Source organism: Callospermophilus lateralis, chromosome 14, assembly GCF_048772815.1.
Source record: "Callospermophilus lateralis isolate mCalLat2 chromosome 14, mCalLat2.hap1, whole genome shotgun sequence".
NCBI lineage: Eukaryota > Metazoa > Chordata > Mammalia > Rodentia > Sciuridae > Callospermophilus > Callospermophilus lateralis.
Window position 1 is genome coordinate 55,244,620 of NC_135318.1, and position 21,742 is coordinate 55,266,361.

Genomic DNA, 21,742 nt, shown 5'->3' on the forward strand with positions numbered 1-21,742 from the left:
CCAAAAAGGACAGATGTATTACTGAGATCGCACGAGACGTTTCTGCACAAACACAACAAATGATTTATCGCTTTTACCAACCATCCTCATACATACACATGTTAGAGATTATTAAGTGGCTTGGCTGTGAGTTGAACGGCTAGAAGGCAACCCTAAGAATCAGGCATATTTTAGGACAGCTCAGGCATACGCTCTCACAAATTCTGCTTCAGGACCCCGGCGTGGGACCTCTTAGAAAGGGGGCGGAGCCCCGGTGTTGGTTGGCGAAGGCTGGCTCCTGTGCGGCGCGCCTGCGTAGTGCAGCAGCGCACGTGTTGGAGTTGGAACTTCTGGTCCGCCGTAGAGATGGCCGAGATGGAGACACTGAGTGCTGGGGCTGAGGACGGCTTCACCCAGGTCACCCGCAAGGGAGGCCGGCGGGCGAAGAAACGACAGGCAGCGCAACTGTCCGCAGCAGGAGAGAGCGGGGACTCGGGCTGCATGGACACTGAGGAGGCCCGGCCGGCGAAGAGGCCCGTCTTCCCGCCCCTCTCTGGGGACGGACTTGTGGTACTTGTTGGGGGACCAGAGGCTGATCAGGCTGGTAGTCTTTGTATGATATTGAATGTGGGGGCTCTGTTGCCGTGAAGTGACTCTTCTGAAGTTTAACTTGGTTAAAGAGCAGCGTTTTGTAAGTCTGCTGTCATTTTACAACCCCGCCCTCCACCCTCATTCCTCCTCGCGTCTCCTGAGTTTTTTTTTTTTTTCTTTTTCCTTTAATTGCAGGGTGGAAAAGAAGAAACGCGGAAAATTCCAGTCCCAGCGAACAGATACACACCATTAAAAGAAAACTGGATGAAGATATTTACTCCTATTGTAGAACATTTGGGACTTCAGATACGCTTTAATTTGAAATCAAGAAATGTAGAAATCAGGGTAAGGAGAATGTCAGCTATTTCCATATACAACAAGTTTTTCTCTACTCCAGGGATGAAAAAGTACAAGCAGATTTTTTTTCAAGGGACCTGTTTCATTAAATGGTTTTCTTCAGTTTTTAAAGATATCATAATGAGTTTGAACTTACCAAGTGTATTCAGAATCTGCATTTAATACAAATTCAAATTGCATTCCAGAACTGATTCCGATATCATATTAAAATACTGGTTACCTGTGTGTATTTTCTATAATGTTTTGTGTTGATGAAAAGCAAAATAAAGAGATTGCCATACACCCAAGGGTATAAATAATAAATTTAAGTCCTTGCTGTAGTACAAAACACTTTATTCATTTGCCTTTTTATTTATTTTTGGTACTGTGGATTGAACTCAGGAGTGGTTTACCACTAAGCCACATCCCCAGCTCTTTTCATTTTTAAAATTTTGAGATAGGCTTGTCACTAAGTTGCTTGGGCCTCCCTAAATTGCTGAGGCTAGCCAAGGTCTTGAAATCCTCCTGCCTTAGCTCCCGCGTCACTGGAATTACAGGCATGAACCTCTGTGCCTGGCTCAAAACACTATATGTTTTAAAGGTACCCTTTTGATCTGTGTTACTTTGAGAATGAATGTTGCACACATATGTGTACATGTTGTCATTCCATGGTGTCACTCCAGGAGTTAGACATTAAAATTTTATTTTAGACTTTTTTTCTGGGTTCCAATTTTGTATGAGAATCAGTAACCAACATTAATGTATTTTCCTTTCTGAGGATTCTTATATTGGCATTAGGACAAAGAGGCACAACTGTAAATAATTGGTATGTTTTAAAATATCTTAGCTTGTGATGGTAGAACCCCTCTTTGTTCCCATCATCACTTGCATTCAGGTGTTTATGATTTCATGTGAAGACTTCTTGTTTCCTTGTAATTCCCCCACATCATTGTTTTAAGTCTTTCTCTATGTCATTTGTGCCAGATTTTCTTAGACCACAGTACTTATATTTTGATGTCCTGGTTTCCTAAGCATTTCTAAAGAATAAATGTTAAGTGTTTCACAGCCTTTCAAGTAGGAGACCCTATCATAAGTTCATCTCTCACCGTTTCTTTATGTCCATACTTTTTGGTTGCTTTGCTTTCTGAAAAAGGTCTTCACTTCCCTGCTCATTTTCTCTTCCTTCTTCAGTTCCAGTCATCTTTCAAGATCTAGCTCAAGTTTTTTCTCCCTTATAAGTCCATTTTCAGTCTTTTCTTCAGTGCCTAAGCTTTTATTGTATTTTGCTCTTGTTTATTATAGGGTCATCACTTTGGTGATCTTCAATGATGCTGCCATATAGCAGGCACATAGTGGTACTTTAACATGTAGTACATTATTTGGTCTTTAGGGCAGCAGCTCTGAGTTAGATGATTATATTCCACTGTTATAGATATGAGGACACAGCATTAAAGAAATGAATTATCTTGGCCAAAGTAATCAGGCTAGTGTGACTATTGATGCTAGTAGGAACCCTTAGGACCTTCCTTTCTGACTTTATTTTATAAACTTAAGTCCTGGAGTACCTGTGAGACTTGCCCAGAGTCATGTATAGGAATCGTATCTGTAGTCTAGTTTTAAATGTGAAAATGCAGGATACTTTCCATTATATAGTCCTGTATGGTTTTAAATTTGTTAAATATGTGATCTCTTCAAACAGATTGTGAATCTGGGTGGGAAAGTAGAAATAATAGTTTTGGAGTCAGTGTTTAAATCTTATCTATTTTTACTGTTTAGTATTTTAGTTTTCTAACATATAAAAGTATTTATAATTAGCTAGGCACAGTGGTGTGTATCTATAATCCCAACTACTCAGGAATCTAAGGTGGGAGGATTGCACGTTCAAAGCCAACCTGAGCAACTTGGCAAGATCCTGTCTCAAATTTGAAATATTAAGGTCTGAGAATATAGCTCAGCGGCAGAGCACTTGTCTAGCATTACAAGGCCATGGATTCAATCCCCATTAATACAAAAAAAATTTTTTTTATTTATATCACTTAACATTCAAGGTTGCAAGGTTGTTACATAGATCAGAGGTATAGTGTCAAGTATGGTATTTACAGTGTAGGCATTTTATCAATAGTGGCTGTTTTTGCTATTATTAAGTAAATAATTTGATGTCAAAATCCCTGCTTAAAACTTTCTTGGTTTCCCCTTCAGTTCCAGGCATGCATGTAGTTAGGACCAGAGTTATTGATTGGAAGATATCAGCATATATATAATTGAATAAAGAAGATTAGGTCAGGATTCTTAGGGAAGACAAAGGAGAAGAGAAGATGATGAGCTTGCGCATTGAAAGGGTGGAAAAGATGGAGGGCTTTCAGAGTGTGATCCTTTGGGCTGGGCCACAGGAATGTTGTGGTAACCTCAGAAGCCTGATCAGTAATGGAATGCATCCAGTCATTTGACAATCTTTGGGTGGAACTGCCCTGCTAGGGAGCTAGGAAAGTTTTGTTTTGCAAACTAAAGACAGTGTTCCCAAAACTGGGTTGTAGACTATGCTGGAGAAGGGTGATGGTGAATGGAGTTATAATAATGGGGAAAATTATTTGTAGTATTTTGTTAAAACTATTTTGTTTTTCATTGCTCTCTGTAAATCTGTATTCTTTTCCCCCACCCAGACTTGTAAAGAAACCAAGGATGTTAGCGCTCTGACAAAAGCAGCTGATTTTGTGAAAGCCTTTATTCTTGGGTTTCAGGTGGAGGTGAGTGATTTCATGACATTTAAATGGGAACCTGAAAAATATCCAATGTGGACATTTCATTGGATTAATCAATTTTTAAAAATGTGTCTTCTAACTCTAGAGTCTGAATTTTAGTTCCTGTCACTCATTCTTGGTGTCTAAATGGGATTGCCCTCACAGTGTTTATTTTTATATTCTAGGATGCTCTTGCCCTCATCAGATTGGATGACCTCTTCTTAGAGTCTTTTGAAATTACAGATGGTAAGCATGTCATGGTCTTCTTGTGAAATACTTTTCTTTTTTATTGCTGACTTTGTATCATGTTGTAACTTTAAATTTTCTAATAGCATCAGTAGAACTGTTATTAGCACTTTTTAAAAAAATATAAGTCTATATTATTTAATAGGGAAATTTGGTTAATTATTAAACTTTATGTGGAATGGGGTGATGCCCTGGAGTAGGTTACCACCTGAGGTCTTGCTTTTCTTCTCTAGTTAAGCCCCTAAAGGGAGACCACCTGTCAAGGGCAATAGGAAGAATTGCTGGCAAAGGAGGAAAAACCAAATTCACCATAGAGAATGTGACGCGGACGCGGATAGTTTTGGCTGATGTGTAAGTTTCTGATCATGAGAAAATTATTTTGTCATAATTTATATTTGATCTTTTGTTAGTTTCAAAAAAGTCATGTTATATTTTATGCTTAATGTTGCCACTAAATATTTGTCAATATATGGTTCTGAATGAGTAGTCATCTGTTTTGAGATTAAAGTTGTTGAAAAAAATTTTAGTAATTTTAACTTTTTTCTCATTTAGCAATAATAGAAATATTTAGAATCACTATTAAAAGAAACTGTATTGCAGATAAATTAATCAGGGAATCTATTGATTCGTTAGGAGAGAATATGAAGTAGGTATTTCAAATATCATTGTGAGGTTTTCCTTTAAAATCCATAGCTTGTATTTTTTGTAGATTTATATCTGTGTGTGTTTGTGTGTGTGTGTGTGTGTGTGTGTGTGTGTGTTTATATTTCAAAGCCTTTCATAAAAGGAAGATGCATATTGTGCATTGGGTAAAAATAGCTATCAAGTAGTTATGTGTGATCATAAATAAGATGATATGGGCTTAATGAGGATAAGGGTGCTGAAAGCAAAGCTGGGATTACCCCTCTCTAAGGTTGAATCTTCTCTGCTGCCAGGTTGTGGATTGTACTGGTACATGACTTGAAGCTTATATAATGCTATGAAGTTGAGAAATGAAGCAGTTGATTAAGGGGAGGAGGGACCTGCTTGCAATTAAATCCAGAAAAATTTTCATTTAAGATCATCTCACTTTTGCTCTAAACTCAGGAAGTCATCATTATTTAGATTCTAAATTTTAGACTTCCATTGTACTTTACAGATAACTACAATACTGTGTTGGTGGCCCTCTACCTGACGCCAGGTGTATTCTGTTTTTGATCTTTTATGGATTGAGCCTAGAGTTGTTAATTTAGAACTCCAAAGATAAAAATTATTTGCTTGGGAAGTTATGGCTTAAATTTAATTATTGTTAAATTGCTAATTTGTAAATTTAGAAGTGTTAACTTAAAACTTAAATCATTCTTTAACAGTTTACTATGGCATAACTTATATACGATAAAATTCACCTATTTAAGTGTCTGGTTCAGTGACTTGGGAAATGTAGTGTAGTCCTGTTGCCCCATTACAACCTCATAGTTCATACTGAAAGTTCCTCTGTGCATCTTTTCAATGTTCCTTCACTCACTGTGTTCTCAGGGAAGCACTACTTTACTTCCTATCACTGAGTTTTGCCATTCTAGAAATTCATGTAAGTAGAAATATACAGACAAAGGCTTTGGTGTTTGACTTCTTTTAATTAGCATGTTGTTTTGAGTTTCTCCATTTTGTTAGTAGTAGTTGCTTTTTGTTGCCAACTGTTATCATCACATAGACATTGCATTTTGTATATCCATTCATAGTTGATAGATATTTGGGTTATTTCATTTGGGGGGGTATTATGAATAATGTTGCAATAGAATTACTTTTTATATCTTTTGTATTTTTGTTAAACTTATTTACAAACTACTTGAAATTTGAGATGTGCTTGTTTTTATAAGTTTTTACTATAAATAGACTAATTGGAAACCCAATGTGTAACAGTTTATATTGTGAAATAATCATAAAGTAGACTATTATGCAGCAGTAAGTGGTTGTTTTTAGTTTAATGAATTGCTAATAACCTGGCAAAGTGCAGTACAATGTGAGCAATATATAAAAATAAAAACATTTTTTTTGAGATATATTCAGAATACCAGATCCAATGCCTATGTGCCCTGAGACCTTTATTCCTTTGCAACTATTACCCCCACCCCAGGTTACTTTGGTTATTTTAGTAGCAAAAGTAATCCTATTTTATCTGTTCTTGTTTTCTGTATTTCTTCATCTTTCGTGCTGCATTTTATCAAAGTGTGATATACATGTAATTTGAAAAACCAAAAATGTCTGGCATATACCTCCATTTCACCCTCTTCAGAGGAAACAAATTTCATTTCTCTTAGCTAATTTTAAAATGTATTTTTCTTGAGCCAGGTGCAGTGGCAGGTGCCTGTTATCCTAGTTACTTAGGAGGCTGAGGCAGGCAATGGTGAGTGTGAGGCCAGCCTGGATAATGTGAGACTCTGTCTCAAAAATAATAATAATAGGGCTGGGGATATAGCTCAGTTGGTAGAGTGCTTGCCTTGCATGCATAAGGCCGTGGGTTCAATCCGCAGCATAATAATAATAATAGTTGCTGTTGTTGTTATTATTATTATTATTTATATCTATATTTCCATATGTCTTCCTGACATACAGCTTCTCAATTTATTTTTCAGCCATGAAAGATGATATAGCTTTCTTTCACACCCTCTTCTGTCTGCACTGCATACACTCAGCTTCACTAGCACTTCCAACTTATTCTTCACCATACAGCCCCTTTGTTTTTTCATTAGTCCAGGGTCAGTGTCACATGAAAACAGAAATCAGTGCTCAGTATATTCTATAGCTGAACCAGGTGGTCTCTCTCCTTTGCAACTTTGACTTCACTTGAGCAGGTGTGTCAGTGTGTTTTCTTAATTTTCAGTGTACTGATTCAGCAAAGAGCTACTCGTCATTTATATCTCCTCTTGGTCTGTTTGGATGCATCAGACATTTTAGAAATCTCTCCTGGAGCCTTCTGTTCCCTAAGCACCCACCCAGCCTCTCTCTATCTCATACTGACTTCTCCTTTCACCTTTGCCGTTTTTGCTATTAGAATCCTTGGTTCCCAGTGTCTTTCCTTGAGTTTTGCTTCAGGATGTTCCCACTGCCGAGTTAGGTGTCAGGTCATTTGGGTCTACAAAGTTAATTCCCACACATCTATCTGCCTTCCACCTCCCAGAATGTATTACTTTCATCAACTTCTTCCTTTGGGTTTAGGTCTGAACTGTCATTTTAGTGGCATTTGAGGAAGGAACATACTTATGTGTTGAGTCTGTCTGCTGGTATCTGGAAGAGGAGCATTTTAGAGAGAAGGAAAAACATGAAGGTCCTAAGTTGAGGGCATGTCTGGCAGCATAAGGATGCCTTATGGGCCTGGTAAAGTAGACCACAGGGGAATTAAGGATGTGAACAAAAATCACTGCACCATGGGGTCACTGTAAGAACTTTAGCTGTTACTGTGTCAGTGGGGAGCCATTGGATGAGTGTGTTCAGTTGAGGGAAAGCAGGGTGTGTGTGTTGGGGAGTTAGGGATGGGGAGGGAGGTGTAAAGATTGGTAAGATCAATAGATCAGAGGTCCTGGCGGGGCTCTGGACTACTGATGTGTGTGCATTAAGTGGTATGAAATGAAATGACAGAAGGTGATGGAGACTGAATGTTTGAAATTGAAAGTGTGGAGGGGTTGTAGTTTTTAGTAATGACAAATCCAGACTGTGACCACAGAAGTGAAAGTTTGTGGAGTAGCTTGGAAAACAAGATCCAATATTGGTATAAAATATGTCAGGGACCCAGTAGGCTAGGCTAGGGTGTTAGAGTTAGTTATCTTCATAGATATTGAAATTATCAGAAATTATGATGACAGTAGTCAAAGACAGTGAGCCAGGAGTGAGCTAATGTTTTTGAGGATGATCTGTGGGGACAGCTGAGGACCACAGCAAAGCAGGTTAGTAGGTCTGAAGAGAGTAGATTCAAAGCTAAAGGTTTTTAAGGTGGTGAGTGTCTGAAGATGGCAAGAGAAGTCAAGAAGGCCCTACCCCCTCCAGCCTCAGTGGTATATGATTCATAGAAAAAAAACTGGCTGCATTTGAGAGGTACGTTTTTGTTAAGAAATGATGTAAAGGGGATGTTAACAAAAGTTGAAGATATGGCAGATTTAGCTCATGACTATTGTAGAGGACACAGTGAAAATAGACTCAAAAAGCAAAATTATTACCAATCATTTGAGTAATTTCATGATGAATAACTATTAAAAACAGTCCCATGATCCTCACCAAAAAAAAATTTTAGATGATCTTTAGAAAGCTTTGCAGTTGAAACTGAGGTATGATGTTATTTAACTACACTTTTACTTGTATTTCTGAGTGTTCATTCACCAATTTTGCCAGTGTATAGTCTTGGATAGGCTTCTTGATTTCTCCCCAGTCTGGGTACTGATGATTGAACCTCAGGGCCTTGTGCATGTGCTAGGCAAGTGCTCTAATACTAAGCTGCGTCTTCAGCCCTAGGTTTCTTGATTTCTTATAACCTTCTTATGTGTGCAATGGGAATAACTTCTACCTAGTAAAGTTTATGTGATGATTATGTGAACATATATATAAAGCCCTAGCACATGAAAGCACTTGATGGTAGCCCTAGTAAGAAAGAATTTTGAAGAAATCTTAGTTTTTAATTTTTGTCTTTTCTGATAATTTTTTATTGGGATACAATTCATATATCATAAAACTCACTCTTTAAAAATTTACTCTTTAGGATGTTTACAGAGTTGCATGGCCATTACCCTTGCCTTCATGTAGAAATGGGAATCTTATCATGATTCTCCAGAGTCTTTGGATTATAGGATTTAGGTAAGGAAATGCTGTTTGTGGCTAACTGGTCTCACTTTATCTCTTTCAGGAAAGTTCACATCCTTGGCTCTTTCCAAAACATCAAGATGGCAAGAACTGCCATTTGCAACCTCATCCTGGGTAATTGCAGTGTACATTTTTTTTTTTTTTTTTGTATTTTCTCTTGAAATAATAGGGAATTTAGGAATTCAAACCCCATTTGCAAATTAGTTTAGGTACTATGGAGAAGCTCTTCTAAGTTAGCAGATATGGACCTAGCGAAAAATGTTGAAGTATTTGCTTAGATTCATTTGTCTTCTAGAGAAGATAAAGGTTTTATTGGGTAATATTACTTAAATCTCTGGTGCTGTTCCTTGAGTAAGTACATAATAAACCATTCCAGAAGAGAGAACACCAGGGGAACTGCTGAAAAGCTTTAGTCAGTTTGTTTCCCTTAATCCAAGTTGCTCAGAAAACCTGGGGATTCTCCTGTTGCTGACAGGCTCCTTTTTGAATTATCTTGATGTTCAGTGCTTTTAATTGAGAATATTTGGGTATATTTTTCTGTAGGTTCTTTTCATGATATAAAGTAAATCCAATTTTAAAAATGGATCTTGGTCTTTAATGAGTTGTAGACTTTTTTTCCATAGAGTCTATGTGAGTATATCAGTGTATGTAAACTACTTATTTTTTCCTTTACAGGAAATCCTCCATCAAAGGTTTATGGCAATATTCGAGCTGTGGCTAGCCGAGCAGCAGATCGGTTCTGATTTCAAATCAGAGACTTTTTATCTCATCTTTGGACTCTTAAAGAAAAAGACCTTGTACCCTGAAGGTGATCGCATGAAACCATGTGAAGTATTTTTTAGTCACTTTGAGACTGGATCCTTTCTTCTGTTCTCAGCAAGAAGTATAAACAGGAAAGATTTAATAGAATTCACACTGAATAGCTTTTTGGATAATTTAAGTGACAGAATCTAATATTATTATTATACCTACACGTTAAGCTTTATTTTTTTGTTTTTTGGTTTTTCTTTTTAATGCTGGGAATTGAACCAAGAGACTCCTCGTGCATAGTAGACAAACATTCTTCCACTAAGCTATAGCATAACCCTTCTTTACTCTTTTTTTATTTATTTTTTTTTTTTTGAGATAGGGTCTACTTAAGTTGTCCAGGCTGCCTCAAACTTGCAATTCTCCAGCCTCAGATTCTCAAGTAGCTGGGATTACAGACTTGTGACACCACAACCAGCAATTTATCGTGTTTTTTATTTTAAATCATAGAAAACAGATTTGCAATTTGGAATTCTCTCATGCAGAGGAAATTTCTTGCTTCTGTATGAATTTTTAAGTTTTTATTTATAAATTTATAAACATTTCTGTAAATTGTAATTAAAAGAATTACCTCAAATAACCTATGAATCATGACTTTTCCTTAATACTGGTATTATGGAAACACTTTAGAATCAAGTCATGAGCAGCAGTTTTGACTCTACTGTATGAACCAATAACTGATAATCTTTTATACCAGTTTTGAAGTTTGTAAAATTAAAGACCTGCATCACAAGGTTGATGTGAAAGTTTTTCAAATATTTAACAAAGTAGTCAAAGGATGTTGAATATATTTCTCCTAATCAGCAAAGTAGTAAAAAAAAAAAATCCCCTCCTCAAAAAAGCTATTCTGCAAATGCAGTGATAAACTAGTGTCTGAAAAGCTACCCCATAACTCATTTGATGTTGATAACTATTCTCTGGTACAAATGAATAACACTTGACCAAACTTTTAATGATGGGAGTAACAGAAAGTTCACTCAAGAATTAAACATATTCTTATTAAACTTTGTTTGTACTCTATCAGTTACATGTGTCCCAAACTAAACTGCTTTTTACATTGCATTGGTTGGAATCCAACCAAAAATCCAGCTGGAAATTGCTGAGTGTGTCCCACCCATTGGCATGGAGAATGTGTATGTGTAGGTATTATAATCCTGTACTTGCCTTGTTGAAGTGTATCTTGGGACTTTGTAGCCTGTACAATCTTTTTTTTTTTTTTTTTTTTTTTTTTTAAAGTGCTCTACCGCTGAGCCACAATCCCAGCCCAACAGCCTGTACAGTCTTTAGGCATTATTACCCTTCCACCCCACCCTTTGCCCAGGAAGGTACTTTCAAAACTGTGACTACTCCATAGTATATATTTTTTTGGGAAACAAAGTTGACAGCTTTAATCCAAGTTCCCAAGCAGTTAGACTGAAGTGAACCATTACAAGGCAACTATAAATGTTTTGTGTTAGTTTTTAAGGAACTGAGGCAGGAAGTAAAGGGCATAATTTTGATTAGAAAACTTTGGGTTCTCTATTAAAGTGAAATAATGTTTTGGTTTTGTTAGAATATACTTCCTTTTAAGGATTTATTATGTAGTTGCAACTATCAGTAATACAACAGAGCAAACATGTTTCCTTGGTATCTAAAAATTTGGGATGCTGAACTTGAAAGACTTGTTTTGAGCCCCTCTTTAGTCAAGAATTTATCACACCCCTTCTGGGGGGTGGGGCATAGTAGCACTTTGGGTTTTAAAGGAAGACAGCATGTTAGAGGGTAGCTGATTGTTGGAACAGAAATGGATGAAGAAAGAATGAAGATAATAAATTTGACTATATCACACTGGTAGTTGATCTCAACAGCCTGGATCAGATCACTTTAAACCCTTCTCTTTAAGGCAGAGCACTAAGTCTAATCTCAAAACTTATCCAGGCTTATCCACATTTCTATAGCATTTGTTTTGTTTATTAAAATTATCATGAATGCCTATTACCCTAAGGCCTCTTATGATTGTCAGATATCAGTATCACAATTCCTATTCTGGTTTATTAGTTTACTGATGTAATTAATACATGCCTGGGGGATGGGCCCAGAAGTATTTTCTTAGGTATTCTATGGCTAAGGGAGGAGACAGGGTTTTCTCCACATTCCAGAAGACTTGGGCTCCAACTCTTAGGCTGCCTGGAACTATAATGGTAGGTAAGAAACTTAATGTTTGTTGATCATGTGAGAAATAGCCCTGATTTTCCTGATCCTAGAGCCATATTAACCATATTAAGACGGGAAGCATGTTTAATGTTAGATTCCTGAAAGTATACAGTGACAACACACATAAACATTCTATAACTTATAAAATACTTGTGCGAAAAATCAATTACTTGGTCAAAGAAACCAATGAATTCTACAGAAGGCTTGAGAGATCAAGGACTCACCCGTTTGATTTGGTTAGCTGATAGATTTTAATGCCCAATGAAAGTGAAAGATTGAAATAGCAGTGGACTTAAATGTTTAGCTAATAATGCAAGGGGAAATTTTTTAGTGTTGGGAATCTTTGAAGACTAAGAATATTTCAGGACCTGAGCTTGAACACCATTTTTTTAGTAAGTTCTGAAAACTACGAAAGAGAAATTCTCTTACCATCTATTAAAAAAAAAAAAAAAAAGTTCTAAAATAGCTTACCACTTTAAACCATTTTTGATTGTACATACAATTGGGTGACAAAGTTCATTGAAGCTGTTGTGCAGTCATCACTACTGTCAATCTCCAAAACTGTTATCTTCTGCAACTGAAACTGTACCCATTGTTTTAACATTCTTAATTCTCTCCCCCCAGCCTTTGGCAGCCACCATTCTTTCTTATTTACTTTTTGTCCAGAATCTCACATTTCATTTAACATCTTTGAGGTTCACCCATGTTATATAACGTGTCAAATTTTTCTTTCTTGTTATGGCAAAAATCCCATTGTATACCACCTTTTCTCTATCTGCAGAACACTTGGGCTGCTTTCACCTTTTGGTGGAATATTATGAATGCTGCTGCCCAGAACACAGGTATACAAATATATATTTGAGTCCCTGCTTTTATTTCTTTGGGGTATATGTACACAGAAGTGGAATTACTAGATCACATAGTAAATTGTTTAATATTTTTGAGTTTATGCCATATTCCTTTCCACAGTGGTTGTACCATTTGACATTCTCACCAGTACTGTCGTCTTTCAATTTTTATACATCCTCCCAACTCATTCCCTTTTTGTAATATTCCATCTGTTTTTGTTGATGGACATCGATGTATTTTATGGTGCTAAGAATCAAACCCAGTGCTTCACACATGCTAGGCAAGCACTCTACCACTGAGCCACAAACCTAGCCCTGTGATATTCCATCTATTACAATTAGTAAATGGTATCTTATTGTGACTAATTTGCATTTCCTTCACAACTAGTGCTGGTGAGCAACATTTTCTGTTTAGTGGTCATTTCTATATCTTTGCAGAAATGTGTATTGAACACCTTTGACCATTATTTTAATTAGGTTTTTAGTAGTTTTTCAATACCTCCAATACATGGTTAGCAAGTATTTTCTCCTATCCATGTGTGTTACCATTTTACTTAATGGAGAGAGATCCTGTCTACACTTAAAAGACAGTTACAATCAGATAAAGGAGATCGAGGGCTTAAATGCATGTTTGCTTAGGCTGAACTATTCTATACACCTCAGATATGGAGGAGCCACATAGAACTCAATGTATAAATCTCTCATAACTAGTGAGTTCCTGACAATATGGATGTTTCAGGTGTAAAACATACCCAATGTTCCATAACTTAGCTAGGCCAGGGATAACATTTACCTGTCAAGAGTATCTGAAGTACCTAATACAGTGATGTACATTCAGGGACTCTATAATTGTTGAATTAATGTCTTAATACTAATTTTCACATTTATTCAGGGTGATAAAGTACTATAAATCACATAAAATCACAAACCATTTAATCCCATTTAATAAATGGGATCACATTTATTAAATATCCAGCCAACACTACAAAACTAGGTAATAAGAACCATTGGAGCTCTCGGCAGAAAAAAGAGACAAATACCAATCTGGTGGGATTTTCATGCAATTTATTCTAGAGCCAAGGAAGACAAAATACATAACCATGTCAGAAATAGGGCGAGGAGGATGAGTGGAGTAAAGGAGACCCAGGGGTATGTGTATTTTTAAATTGGTGACCAAAAGATGAGAGTAAACTGAAAGCCCCAGGTACTACAAGGAGGCTAAGATGCCTGGAGAAAGGGTAAATATTGACAGAATAGGTAAGTAATAATGGGGGAGTACTATAGGGCTTTGTAATGACCTGCTGTTTTACCCAGCAATAAAGCAGATAAATTTTACCTATGAGTTAAAAATCTTTTTTTACCCAGCAATAAAGCAGATAAATTTTACCTATGAGTTAAAAATCTTGAAAAATCAAACATCATTTTATGAGAGCTTTTAAGAAATATAAAAGAAGGAAGAAAAACTGAGCTGTGTAAGTCTATCAAACACCACTGAAAACATTCAAGCATGTTTCAAATATTTTATTTTCTTATTCATACAGTATGAAGTTTTCTAAAGATCCCACAACATGACGTATCATGCAGAAGAAAACTAAACATTCAACATAAACCACCCCCTCCCTTGCCCACCCTTCACACAAACTAAAAAAGAGGAAGAAAAAAAAAAAAAGGGGGGGAAAGAAAACCCCTCATTCCCCAGTAAGGAAATAATGTTTGCACTATTTTTCTATAACGCCAGCCAAGATATGCACAAGCAAGAGAAATAGAAAGCATTTGCTAAAATATTGGTAACAAATAATTATGTACAAAAAATTCACAAAAGACTAGTTCCCCCTTGAAGCAGAGCACATGGCAGTTGACACTGGAACAGATCAAACCACTGGCTGGAATTGTAAGCCACGTACTGATCCAGAGGAAGAAAGTTACATGTAGTGGAGATTTTCAGTTTGAACATTAACATTTCCAAAGTTTGGCAACATCTTTTAAAATTATGCAAATTATGTAAACAAGAGGTACATTTTAAATCGATCTACATGCAAAACTCCATGTCATGCAAGGACACCAAGCACCGGGATTTTTCTCTCACAGACAGAGCCCATGATGTGCAGCACTCAGTTGAAGGAACAGCGATGGCAGGCAATTGTATTCAATTTAAGATTCATCCACCTTGATTTGACCTGCCCTTTACCACTCATGATTTCAAAACCAGTTTTTATAGAAAAACTATATAGGGAAAGACTATTGTCATATAAAGCTACCCAAAATGTTTTTCTTCCAGCCAATAGTACCTTTGCAGAAAAGGGAAGGGATAACATCAAGTGGTGGAACATGATACACTACTTTTATATCACACAAATTTATTAAGTTATCATCCATTACCAATTGTATGGGCAAACAAAAAAAAAAATCATGTGCTTCCTATGCCTTATAAAATTTATGCAGTATCAATTTAGATAAAATTTTGCTCTTCTGTGGCATATAGATTAGCAAGATTTCTCCCATTTAAATCACAAATGTGTGGGTGTTTAGATACATACATGCACATTAATGTCACCAGTTTCTTAGATTAGCTGCAAGTCTTTTGAAACACAGAAGGGAAACTCATGATTCAAACAGGACTTTAAAGACAAATTATTCATCCATATATAATGAAACAAAGAGATACCGTAAGTAGTTACATGATTATTTCAGGTTTTCATTAAGTAATGCTAAAGAGAAATCATGAATGCCTCAGATAGCTTCTGGTCTTTATAAAACCACAACTGAAAAATTATGTTTACTCAGGGACATTTAATAAATGTAATGGCTCCTACTCACAAAGTAACAGAAGGAAGCAGCCATAGCGATGTGCAGTCACTATATGAACACAAGAACTAGCTCTTGGCAGCAGCACTGAACTATACTTTCTCCTCAGCCAGAGATGGATTAAACTGCTCAACAATGAGACTTAGTCCCTGGAAATATATTCATAGGTATAAATAAAGTTATAGACTCCTTTGTTACAAAACTGTAATTAAGGTAAATAATAGGACATTAACAAATGCTTTGTCAATCTCTCAAAGGAGAAAGCACAGGAAAAGAAAAATAGCTGGCCTAACACCCGGCTCAAATTGTACAATCTTCTATCTACATATAAAACTGTGTGAAATAAAAGTAAGGATGTTTTATGTTCTGCTTGGCACTTTTGTACTCTATCGTTTTGTTTCTGAATCAAGTATATTAAATTAAAGCCAACCTACTACATATATAGAAAGCTACATATATCTATATATAAATATTTACATATGTATATATAGATACTTTCTTGTTATAAAAGATGAAGAAAAATAAATTAAAAAGCCAACCCCTTCCCTTTCTCCACCACATGGATATGCTCTTTTCATGTTGCTGTCCTTCAGACTTTAAAGTGCTACACTGAGTTATTGAGAGAAGAGAGTTCAATAACACTTAGTTGGCTTCATGAGGCTCATGTTGGAAATGTGGCTTCACAGAGAAAAATACTTCCATTTAAATACACAGAGAGCATTGCTGGACGTCTTGAGCAGATCTTCAGAGATGGAGAAGAAAGCAAAAGTGTTGGATGGTACTCTTCAGAGAGTCACACATCTACCACCATCTTTTTGTGGATATCTAGGCCACCTACGACCTGCAATAGCCAGGAATAAATCAAGGTTAGCAACATTTGAGAAATGCCTTTAGTAGTCTAGCCATCTTATGAAAATAAAAATCTTTTAAGTTTGAATTTAAGAATATATTACTATAGACATTTTTGGAGGCTGTATTTTTCACAAAAATATTTGAGTGCCTCCAGTTGGAATTTCATGGTTTCTTCCTTTTACAGTAATAAGCATTTTTGTGTTCTAATACAAGGGTCATTAAACTTGTTCTATGAAAGGCCAGTATGTAGTTCCTTTTGCACTTTATTCTGAAAACAAAACAAAAAAACTAAAAATTGTAAAAAGCATTCAGTAGTTTAAAAACAGGCCAGAAACAGAATTTGTCCTGCTCTCTAGTTTACTCCTACTCTAGTAATTTAATATTACATGACAACCAGATGTTACCATAAAAAATTGTCCTCAAAACTTAATGCAGTCTTTACTGTCACTTTAATTCTAGAAGGTATTAAAAAATTCCAGGGGCTGGGGTTGTGGCTCAGTGGTAGAGTGCTTGCCTAGCAATATGAGGCACTAGGTTCAATTCTCAGCACCACATATAAGAAAATAAAGGTCCATTTACAATTTAAAAAAAAAAATTTAAATTCCAAACAAGTTAAACTTTCTAACCCATTATTTTTCCCTGGAGTAATACACATGTTACTGATTACTGACATAGTAATCTAAAAGTGTAATCACCTGTACAATTCTGAGGGGATGTTTTATCATCAGATATAATCTATATAAAGAGAACACATAAATCCTAAATATCTTCAGCCTGTTGAGTTTCACAAAGTGAACACCCAAGTAACCTATATCCATGCCATTACCAGAATTCCTCTCTGGCCCTCTTCCAGGTAACAACCCCTCCTACCCCCAAAGCCAAGCTACTATCTTGAATTTTAAACACCAGGAATTACTTTTGTCTGTTTCATAAATGGAATCTCTTTCATATCTGGCTTCTTTCACCCAACATTATGTTTGTGAGATTAATCCATGTGTTTTATATAGTAGCGCTTGTATTATTTTTATACTTAAACACATTTTGTTGTGTTATTTTTCTTCAATATTGAGGATGGAACCCAGAACCTCACACATGCTAGGCAAGCTCTCTACCACTGAACTACATCCCCAGCCTTTTTAAAAATTTCATTTTGAGTCAGGGCTGCCCAGGCTAGCCTGGAACTTTTGATCCTCTTGCCTTAGTCTCCTAATAGCTGGGTTACAAGCATACACCATCACACCTAAGTTGTTTTTTTTTTTTTTGGAGGTGGGGTACCAAGGATTGAACTCGGGAGCATTCGACCACTGAACCATATCCTCAGCCCTATTTTGTATTTTATTTAGAAACAGGGTCTGAGTTGCTTAGCACCTCACTTTTGCTGAGGCTGGCTTTGAACTCACAATCCTCCTGTCTCAGCCTCCCAAGCCGCTGGGATTACTACAGGCATGCACCACCATGCCAGCTCTGACCTAAGCTTTTTAAAAATAATTTTTTATTTGAAAAATACAATATAAAGAGCAATTTTGTCGATAAGCCCTACTAAGAAATGAGCAGTTTTTCTATCCTGCTCTCATTCACTATTTCTTTTTATGAAAAATCACTTAAAAAATTCAGCTGACTTTCAGTATTTACCATTAGAGGTCAGAAAATAGCATTCCTACATTGTTTTTCTTTTTTCTTTTTTTTTTTTAAATTAATTTTTATTGTAGGTTGTTCAAAACATTACATAGTTCTTGATATATTTCACACTTTGATTCAAGTGGGATATGAACTCCCATTTTTACCCCATATACAGATTGCAGAATCACATCAGTTGCACAACCATTGATTTACATATTGCCATTATGGTGTCTGTTGTATTCTGCTGCCTTTCCTATCCTCTACTATCCCCCCTGCCCCATCCCCTCCCCTCTTCTCTCTCTACCCCCTCTACTGTAATTCATTTCTCCCCCCTTATATTTTTCCTCCTTTCCCCTCACTTCCTCTTGTATGTATTTCTGTATACCCCTGAGGGTCTCCTTCCATTTACATGCAATTTCCCTTCTCTCTCCCTTTCCCTCCCACCTCTCATCCCTGTTTAATGTTAATCTTCTTCTCATGCTATTTGTCCCTACTCTGTTCTTAGTTACTCTCCTTATATCAAAGAAGACATTTGGCACTTGTTTTTGAGGGATTGGCTAGCTTCACTTAGCATAATCTGCTCTAATGCCATCCATTTCCCTCCAACCTACATTGTTTTTCTTAATTCGAAAGCTCTGGCCATTTTTCATGAACTTCCCACCACAAAAGATAAAGATTTAGCTTTCACATACACTACTCCATTTCCTCCCTTATGTATTTTCCATCCTCTACATCCTTCCTAAGTTTATCTCTATTTTAATTGGCAGATATTAGGCATTTCACATTATTATGAAAATATGTTTTACATCACTATGAAAATATATTTTATGTTCTGCTTGGCACTTTTGTACTCTATTGTTTTGTTTCTGCATCAAGTATACTAAATTAAAGCCAACCTACTACATATATAGAAAGCTACATATATCTCTATATTTACATATAAATGAAATATTACTAGCAGCTGAACAAAATTGCATACTATTACTTTTTCTTTCCTACACATTTGTTTTAGTACAGTACAGATCATTTCCTCTGCTGAGTGTTCTATCGTTCGATCCCCAAATTTTGTTCTAGAAACATTCGAGTACATACAGTATGTCATTTTATTGATTTTATTGTCCTGAAGGCACTCCCAGAGCCTCTCATCTCTGCCCCTCTCCTTCATCATCATCCTGGAGGTCTCCTGCTCCTCTCTCATGATGAATTCTCTGCTTTTGAGATTCCCACAGTAAACTCTTTTTACAGTATGACATTACAGAATGAGTAAATCTTCTGATAGTTTCCAAAACAGGAAAGCTTTACTTGAAAATGTCTTCATTCTACCATCTAATTTGAATTTATAGAGAATTCTAGGTTGAAAATAACTAGGTCCCTCAGAATTGCAAAAGCAATACTCCAATTTCTTTTGGTTTCCAACTCTGTTTCTGAGAAACTCAGTGCCATTATGATTCTTGACTCTGTAAGAAGTCCCTCTCCAACTCTTCCACCTTACTATATCCCCAGCTCTGTAAATTTGCAGGTTCATGTCTTTGTTCCAATTGTTTTGAAATTTCATGACAATGTGCCCATGTCCAGATGAGTTTTCTATTACCATACTGGGTACTCAGTAAATCCTTTCAGTCCGGAAATACATTGCTTTCGGTTCTGAGATATTTTCTTGACTTATTATTGATGATTTCTTTCCCTCCATTCTCATTCTGGGACCCCAAGCATTCAGGTGTTACAGCTTTTAAATGCAACTCCCTCCCAAGTAGCTGGGATCACAAGTGTGTGTCACCACACCTATAAATACTGTTACATTTAATATTTACTAAATAAATGCAAGCAGTCTTCACTCCCCCCACCCCCAGCCACCCACCTTGTTGTTCACTTTAGCCAGACCCTGTGCTGGGGAAGAGAAGGTAGTGGCACTCAGACCTTCCAATATACTACCAGGCACTGTCACAGCAGTCTTCATTCATATGCATCTCTACCACTTCAGTCATGAGGGTTTTTTACTTATTTTATTCTTCCAAGATTTGATATTTCTTCTTTTCTTTCTTTAAAAAACTGTTGTCAACAATGCCACTACCAGCCTGGTCTCACATCACACTCAACCATTTGCCAGTCCATGAGAGTCATTCAGAGATCTCTGGCAATGGTGAAAGAGGACAAACAGAAGGGAGAGCCAACACTTGTACCAGTACCAACTGGAAACAGTGCAGTCTTAAACCCATCTAACTCTTCCAAAAAGACATAACCAATTCTTTATGGTAGTGTACCACACTATCTTGTGAAACAAAATATAAAGATAAGTATTCTCTTGCAAGGAAGGAAGGAAGATGTTCTCAGAATATCATGAACTTCTACTGAAATGCCAAAGTAGAAGTCCTTGCACAACATACAGTTAACTAACAAAGTGACCTGCTTTTCCTTGTGTGATTTAAACTGAAAGAAAGAAAGAGAGGGAGGGAGGGAGGGAGGGAAGGGAAAACTTTCTATAGAAGCATCCGAACATGACTGAAAATTTGTTACCTTTGTCTCTACTATGGATGCTTCTGTATTCTCTTCTATCTTCAGTTTGCAATTATGATTCCTTATGATACATCAAAAGCTAGTATCCTTGCTTTAAGTGTAGAAGTAGAAAAATAAATCTGAGTGGTTATATTTCTGTTTGGAAGCAATGAGTGGTGCCAATTCCATAGATCCACTGATGAAAATAACCAAATGAATATCTAAGCTATTACCCCATTTTCATGTAGATTTGGATTCCTAAGTCTACCACAACTATAGTCCCCTCTCTATACAGAGCCCTTACCCTAGAACAACTATCCACCAGAAGTTTGGAAAAGGAGGGTGTAAATCACCATATATGGCAGATAAGTTTGGGATGGTCAGGGACTCCCCATTTCTGTTGTCCTTATGAAGCAGTTTCAGTGTTCCTAGCTGAAATTCATGAACATATATTTCCCACAGAAGCATTTTTCAAATGTGCCTACTTAAAAAATAAACCTTAAGAATAACAACCTAGTTGTAATTTGGAGGCTACTAATAATAAGCAGAAGTTACTAGTGGCATTTTGTCACAAAAAGACTAAGAACATTAATTCCTGAGAAGAATAATTATGTTAATTATTAATAATTCAAACAAAGAACACATTTCAAAACTCTGAATATGGGGCTATCAGGCCAAATTGAACATATATATTTTAGGGCAAAATATCTATAAGAAATTATCTATTAAATGATCTTTAGATTGTTTTTAATATGAATAACACAAACAGTTCTTTCATACTTACAGCACAGAATTCTTCAAAGGATATTCTCCCATCTCCATCCTTATCTGCATTTATTATGGTTTTGTCTACAATTTGCTGTAACTGTGTGTCTTTCAGATTGTTCCCAACCATCATTTTCAACACCTGGAAGAGTTCCCCATTGGAAATATAGCCATCTTTATCCATGTCATAGATACGGAAAGCAACTAAAAAAGAGAGGAAGAAAAATCAATGGCAGTTGTAAGCAATCACATGAGTACTTTAAGTGAAAAACAAAAACAAAACAAAACAGTAAATTACCAAACATCTAGAATTATGACTCTGAGGATGACGCCTTCCTAAATATAGATGTTGCCTTTGGTGGGATTAACATAGTTGTTAAGATGGGCTTACAGAGTCAAGACTGGCAGGGCGAAACAGGGTATGTAGCCTAGGTTATTTAACCATATTTAGAACTAGGGATAACAACAGGCCCAATTTCTTAGGTTCTTCAGAACATTTCTTGCTACTTTCATTAGAAACAAACAAACAACAACAAAAACAACACTTCTTTATCCATACCATATATGTAATTTATATTACTGTTTTCAGTAGAAGGAAATTCTATTCTTCTTCTATACAATAAACCCTACATAACCATACAG

The 21,742-nt window shown here is 36.3% G+C and overlaps 2 protein-coding genes across 2 annotated transcripts in view; one reads left to right on the forward strand and one right to left on the reverse strand.

The window, feature by feature from the left end:
- The first annotated feature begins 275 nt into the window (after nucleotides 1–275).
- Nucleotides 276–10,476, forward strand: Pno1 (partner of NOB1 homolog). The gene is made up of 7 exons (XM_076833070.1): nucleotides 276–549; nucleotides 766–915; nucleotides 3,567–3,650; nucleotides 3,830–3,890; nucleotides 4,124–4,241; nucleotides 8,761–8,831; nucleotides 9,393–10,476. Exons 1-7 carry the CDS (start codon nucleotides 346–348, stop codon nucleotides 9,458–9,460), a joined length of 756 nt encoding a protein of 251 aa, XP_076689185.1. The 5' UTR covers nucleotides 276–345; the 3' UTR covers nucleotides 9,461–10,476.
- Nucleotides 10,477–14,070: 3,594 nt separating this feature from the next.
- Nucleotides 14,071–21,742, reverse strand: part of Ppp3r1 (protein phosphatase 3 regulatory subunit B, alpha) — a 59,429-nt gene continuing 51,757 nt past the window's right edge. The window contains exons 5-6 of the mRNA XM_076833205.2: nucleotides 21,120–21,304; nucleotides 14,071–16,211 (exon numbers count right to left, since the gene is read on the reverse strand). Of these exons, the coding sequence (XP_076689320.1) occupies nucleotides 16,164–16,211; nucleotides 21,120–21,304 (233 nt within the window). The 3' untranslated portion in view covers nucleotides 14,071–16,163. The remainder of the gene's footprint in view (nucleotides 16,212–21,119; nucleotides 21,305–21,742) is intronic.

Excerpts from the sequence above, each read along its gene's own strand:
- Pno1 (XM_076833070.1), top strand. The coding sequence starts at position 346 with ATGGCCGAGATGGAGACACTGAGTGCTGGGGCTGAGGACGGCTTCACC. Across the intron at positions 3,891-4,123 it reads GTCTTTTGAAATTACAGATG|TTAAGCCCCTAAAGGGAGAC; the intron begins GTAAGCATGTCA and ends TTTCTTCTCTAG. Across the intron at positions 4,242-8,760 it reads CGGATAGTTTTGGCTGATGT|GAAAGTTCACATCCTTGGCT; the intron begins GTAAGTTTCTGA and ends TATCTCTTTCAG.